This window comes from Crocuta crocuta, unplaced genomic scaffold (genome assembly GCF_008692635.1).
Source record: "Crocuta crocuta isolate KB4526 unplaced genomic scaffold, BGI_CrCroc_1.0 scaffold978, whole genome shotgun sequence".
In the NCBI taxonomy this organism is placed as follows: Eukaryota; Metazoa; Chordata; class Mammalia; order Carnivora; family Hyaenidae; genus Crocuta; species Crocuta crocuta.
This window is the reverse complement of record NW_027530876.1, coordinates 131,766-137,671: the sequence shown is the minus strand read 5'-3', so window position 1 is coordinate 137,671 and position 5,906 is coordinate 131,766. Positions and strand designations below refer to the sequence as shown.

The following is a 5,906-nucleotide window of genomic DNA, read 5'->3' as shown; positions in this document are numbered from 1 at the left end:
CCTGCCAGCCCATCCCTGGCACAGTGGGGCCAGTGCCTGTCAACTGGCCTCATTTTCCAACCTGTTTTCCAAGTACTGACACATGGCTGAGGCCCTGCTGGGACCCATGGCCAAGTTTCCCCCACCATCAGGAGGCTGGCTCTTGTTGCACCAAGTGCCTAGGCCTGCCGGGGGACCCACACCCTTCACCGATCCCCTACCCCCACCCGACCCCCTCCTAGGAGGATGGGTCCTTCAGCCGCATTTTTGGCCCCTTATCCGCCCAAGCCTCCTTCATAGAACACAGGGGATTTGGGGAGGAATGCCCTTCAGAGGGCTGTCCTGTCCTTCCTTACGCTAGTTAGCCACGCTTTCACATCCCTACCCACCTCCCTGGACTTGCACACCTCCCAAGACGGGGAGTGCTCTCCCTTTCCAGGCAGACAGCCAGTGTTTAGACACTTCTGGGAGAGGTGCTTCCTTGTGTTGAGCTTGAGTCCAAGTTTCCAGACGCTTCTACCAGTTGGCCCCTTCTTTCCCCCCCTCCCTGAGGGGCCCAGCAGCCTCTGTTCCCAGCCCAGCCTCCTTTCCAGTGGAGGGTGCTTGGGAGGCACCATTCTTTAGGGGTGGTGTGCACAGGAAGGCTGCGGCGTGCTGCTGCATCTTCAGCAGCCAGCTCCATGAGCTGAGGGCTAGCCAGCACGTCCTCCATGAGGGGGATGGACCCCTTGACCTCGCAAGGTGGTTTTCTCCCTTCGAGGCCCTGCCAATCCCTCCACGTCCCACCCCATGCCATGGATAGAGCTGCTGAGTTTGGGGAAGGGCTGCTTAGACTACTGGCTCCATCAGGCTGGGTGGAGAAGGGGACTTTTCTTCCAGAATACACAGGGGCTGGTTTCTTCCTGATCCTTAGGAGCAGAGGATATGGGGAGGGTGGGGGAGGCCACCACACTGCTGTGGTTTCTCCCGCCAAATTCCCCAGTCCTAGGAAAGATCCACAGAAAAACCCACAAGAATTTGAATGTCTGAGCTGGGGCTGTGATTGAAATGAAATTTTTAAAAAAGAAAGAAAGAAAAACAAAAACAAAAAGAGAAAAAAAAATTTTTTTGAGAACAACCCAAAGCCCCTACAGCCTTCTGCTGCCAGAAAGGCCGGAGGTAGCAGCCATGTTGGACAGGGGAAGGGGCCTTAAGGTGCTTTGTGTGTCCCTTCAGCTCAGTTCCAAGGCACTTGTGCCTTCAGAATAGCTTGGGATTCCAAAGCATTCAGTAGGCAATCAGGCCCTGCCCCCACAAAGTACAAAGTCAGGCTGGGGTCTTTTTCTGTTAACCTAGACTCCTGCGTACCCCCTCCTCATGGGACACAGCTGAGAGCCCTTGGCTGTCACTCAGATAACTGCAGTTGCGTCCAGTCAGGTCCCTGGGTCTCCCTGTCTCTAGACTTGCCTCTTGATCCCTCTCTGCAGGAGATGGCCAGACAGGGCACAGAGGACGGACAGGCTCTGGAGAGGATGTAGCTGATGGCAACTGCCTGCTACCATCTCCGATGCCCCCGGGCACCAACCACCCTTCAGCTCCTTCCTGCCTCCTCCGATCAGCAGGGCCCCGGATGGGGGCGTTGGAGGTCTGGGGGCAGATGGGTTGTGAAATTTCATTCCAGACTTATTGAGTTGGAGGGCTGTGAGAGATGCAAAGAAATTTATAAGTGGACAGGGCGGGAAGGAGCCACGGAACCTTCCGGGAAGATGAAAGAGCTGGGGAGGAGGAGGGGGAAGTAGCAGGGCCCCAGCACAATAGTGAACGTTTACATAGTGCTTTGTATGTGCCAGGCATTGTCAGAGGAATTAGTCCCTCATTCCATCCTCATAGCAACCCAAAGAGGTAACTGCTCTCGATATTCACCATTAGGTGAGGGCAAGAAGGCACAGAGAGATTGGGTAAGCTGCCCAAAGTGATCCAGCTAGTGAGTAGTGGGGCCGGATTGGAACACAAGAAACTTTCCTCTAGCTACAGCCGTGAGCGTGGGAAACAAGAGATAGAGCCCAGCGCAGGGAGCTGGACGCTCAAGCCTCACTTAACGTCCCACGCGCAAGGCGCCTCTGCATCCTCCAGAGAAGCCGACCAAGGCAGGAGCGCCCTCTCCTGGNGTTCGGGAAGCTAAAGGTGCCGTGGACCTGGGGAACCACCTGGGACAGCGGCGGCCGGGCGGCGGGGAGGGCAGGGCCTACAGCGGAAGTCGGTGGCGCGACGCGCACCACCCCGGTGTTAGCTCCGGGCTTCGGCCTGTGTCCCGCTGCAGGGGTGGCTGTGGGGCACCTGTCTCCGCATCTTGGGCCTTCATGCCTGCCTTCTTTGTGGTCCGTGCCTGGTAGTTCGGGCTGGCGCCACGCGAGTGCTGCTCCTTAACTTGTGCTGCAGGAATTCTGCGGGACCTGGCTGGGCGCACGAAGCAGATGCAGACGCGGGGAGGGCACGGGCCCTGGCCTCAAGGGGGAGACGGACGGGCGCGGGCCGTGCCACCCTGTCGAGTGGGCGTCAGGTGCCGGTGGCGGCTGTAGTAAGGAGCCCCGCCCCGCCAGGTCCGACCGCCGACCGGGGTCCCGCATGCCCTGCTTCTGCTCCGTCCCACACCTCGCCGGTCCCCGTCCCCTCCCCAGCAGACCGGCGCTACAGGCCCTATCACTCGACTTTCCCTTGGGTCCCCTGGCCGGGACCACGGATCAGAATCTTGGAATCTCGTCAAAGCCCCAAGTTGCTACTAGGTTACACTGCTGTACCAGCGCGGAGGGGGCGTACTTGAGGACGCGGGGTGGCAAGTGGGCTGAGAAAGAGGGGGATTGAACTCTGGGCAAGACGGAAGGACAGTGGGAGGGACGGCCGCTGCTGGCCGGGCGCCCGCGGCGGAGGGGGTGGGGAGCGCGTGTGCTCACCTGCCTGGTGTGAGGGAAGGTGCGTGGAGAGCATGAGCGCCGAAGTGCATCTCAGGCCTTCGGCCATACCTTCTAAAGCTTCCTGGTTTTCCCTTTCCTTTCTTAGGACCTCAGTTGCCCGGTGCTGGAGGGTCTTTATATCACAGAACCCAAAACCATTCAGGAACTGCTGTGCAGTCCCTCGAAGTACCGCTTGGAAATCCTGGAGTGGATGTGTATTCGGTAATGTCTTCGTTTCTTCCTGCCAGTCCCTGGGGTATACCCGGTGCCACTCAGCACACGTGGGGAAGGACTGGGGGGTGTATCTTTACAAGCAGTGGTGCTCCCAGAGGACTCCACGCCCTAGCCCTGAACATCTTGAGAACAGCTGTTTGGGAAGGAAGTGCCAGCCGCGAAAGTCGTGCTCCAATTTGCCTTTGGAAGTGCTGCCCCCACCCCCACGCCAGGGCTCTAGCTGGGCCATTTGCTGCCCTGCTAAAGTGCTGCGTGGTGCTTGTGAGTGTTCTCGCTCTACTAGTTTCAGAGTTGGCAAGGCCTCAGTCCTTTCATTCTCAGACTGGAGTTGTGAACTGCCTTACGTCTCTCCACTGAGGAGGTACAACCAGGGCCGAGACCCTGTTTCCCAGTCCTTCAGGTCAAAGTGTGCCCTGGTGTGTGTGCCTGGCACTGTGCAGGGGAAGCAAAGCCTGCCCAGATGGCAAGGGGAAAGATCCAGAAAGTCTTAAGGAATGTCTCTTCCTTAGGAGCAACAGCCCCTGAGCTGAGCATCTGTCTTAAGGCTGCAGTGCAGAAAGCTTGGCCAAGCGTCATGGAGCACAGGCTCCTGTGCTGTTGCCCATGACCCCACGGCCCTCTGTGGAGCGGCCATGGTTGGTCCGGGAGTCCCTCAGGAGGCCAGGTGTGGGCTAAGGAAGATGCCTGGCCAGGTGCCTGGTACTGGAGCACCCACCTGGTGCACCTGCCAGGACACAGGATGTCAGCAGGCCTGGCCCTGGGTTGGGTGTCCTATGAATGGCTGGGAGGGGGATGAGGCATTTTCATGTTTGAGCCTCTGCATTTCCAGAAGCCTGTCCTGTCCTCCAGGCCACAAAGCACTTTCATAACCTTTTCTCTCCCTCCTGGAAATACCCTTCGGTCTCTCTGCATGTTACACATTCCCTTACATGGCCTTCAGAGACCCAGCTCACACGTCCCACTCCTTTTAAAGTAGCTTCCAGGGGCGCCTGGGTGGCTAGTCACTTGAGCATCCAACTCTTGATTTCAGCCCTGTTCATGATCCCAGGGTTGTGGGATCGAGCCCCACGTCTGGCTCCACACTGAGCATGGAGCCTGCCTAAGGGTCTCCCTCTCCCCCTTCCCTCTCCATCTGCCTCTCTCCCCTCCTCACACGCTCTCTCTCTAACGTAAAGAAAACAAACAAACAAAACTCTCCAGCTTCCAGGGCAAAACATATCTGTCTTTCCCCTGGACACCCACCGCCTTTGTAACCTACCACTGTCAGAGCGCTCAGCCCGGGAATTCTGTCTTGGCCTGCTGCCCTGCAGGCTCCGCAAAGCACTGGGAGCTGCTGGAGGGCAGGTAGCAGGCAGGACTGCTGTGTCAGCCGCAGGCTGCAGCATGGTCCGTCACCCCCCTGTGTCCTTCCTGGCGCCTCTGGCTCGGATGGATGTCCTCAAGGAACTGGGGCTCTCATGCTGCAAAGGGCTCAGGCATGCACCCCAGTCTTGGGCACATCTCTGTGTTCTGAATGTTATGGATGTTGGCACGGAGGAGGTGGCATTTGAGCTGGGAGGCGATAGGTAGTGGTGGGTGCTCATTTCAGCAGGGGTGAGGAGCTGACGTGTGGGAGGGATAGCTGGGTAGCGGTGCTCGGAATGGCAGCTTGGGGAGGCTCATGCAGAGCCTTGCAAGGCACGTGAGGGCCTTTGTATCTTACGTTCCAGGCAGGGCAAGCATGGAGCCACATACTGAAGTTGGCATTTTCAGCAAGGTGACTCGGGGGTTCTGTGGTGGGTGAATTTGGAGGGGAGAGGCTGGAGGCAGGGAGACCAATATGGAGGCTGTTGTAACAGCCCTAGGATGGCAGGAGGCTGGCTTGGAATGACAGATGGCTCACGTGACAGTCACTGCCAGCCGTGGAAGGACCAGCGTGTGGTCCAGGAATCCAGGAGGAGAGGGTCTCGAGTATTCTCCCAGAAGGAGGGAGGCCGTAGCCATGTCTTGGAGAGGCTCTCGTGGATGGAGCCCAGATCTGCCTGGCCCAGTCTGATGCTGGGGGCGGGGTCACGCTGCTGCCCAGAGAGGGATGTGTTGGGAGTGTATGGGTACATTCCTGAAGTGCTTTTAGTACTTTGATAAATACAAGAAGCTGAATTCTCTGAAGGAGTAGCCCGGGAACGTACAATTGCTTCTTAAGATTGCAACCTGGCAAAAGCACCCTAGGCCTTTCAAGGGCGCGAAAAGAGGATCAAATAGATTTCAGTTTCTCCCACACTTCACGTTGGCTTTCTTTGCACATGGCTTCCCCGGTTCAGCTCTTGCCTACGGCCGCTTTGTTCGCCCCACTCCGGGCGGAACCTGGGAGCTGTAGCCAGCGTCGGCCCTGGGGCTCGACGTGCTGGCTCTGGCCGGCCCATGTGCCAAGCTGGCCCTCAGCGCGGGGCGGAACAGGGCCACCGGGCCCCCCGCGTTGCTGAATTCGGGGCGCCTGGGTTTCCTTGGCTCCTCGAGAGCTCTACTTTTCAAGGCCTTGAGTGCCGTTCGTTTCTGTCCTGCTCCCTGCTGCCTCACGAAAATCAACTTTAATGAAAGCCCTTTCCGAGTGAGGTTGCTTAGGCCTTTGTGGATTTGTTCTTTAGTGTGTTGAAGTGGTTTGCTGTGGTCCAGCCTGATGGATTGCTGAGTGCTCTCTGCTCCTTGGCGCCTTATGAGTGGGAGCGTCGCCCAGCAACCAGGGCCCAGCTGGGCCCAGGGCCCAGCCTCCTAGCATTTCACATG

The 5,906-nt window shown here is 58.1% G+C and overlaps 1 protein-coding gene across 1 annotated transcript in view; it reads left to right on the top strand.

The window, feature by feature from the left end:
• The first annotated feature begins 2,129 nt into the window (after positions 1-2,129).
• LOC144236018 (three prime repair exonuclease 2) overlaps positions 2,130-5,906 on the top strand; it is a 29,349-nt gene continuing 25,572 nt past the window's right edge. The window contains exons 1-2 of the mRNA XM_077769619.1: positions 2,130-2,142; positions 3,016-3,131. Coding sequence (XP_077625745.1) covers positions 3,121-3,131 — 11 coding nt within the window. The 5' untranslated portion in view covers positions 2,130-2,142; positions 3,016-3,120. The remainder of the gene's footprint in view (positions 2,143-3,015; positions 3,132-5,906) is intronic.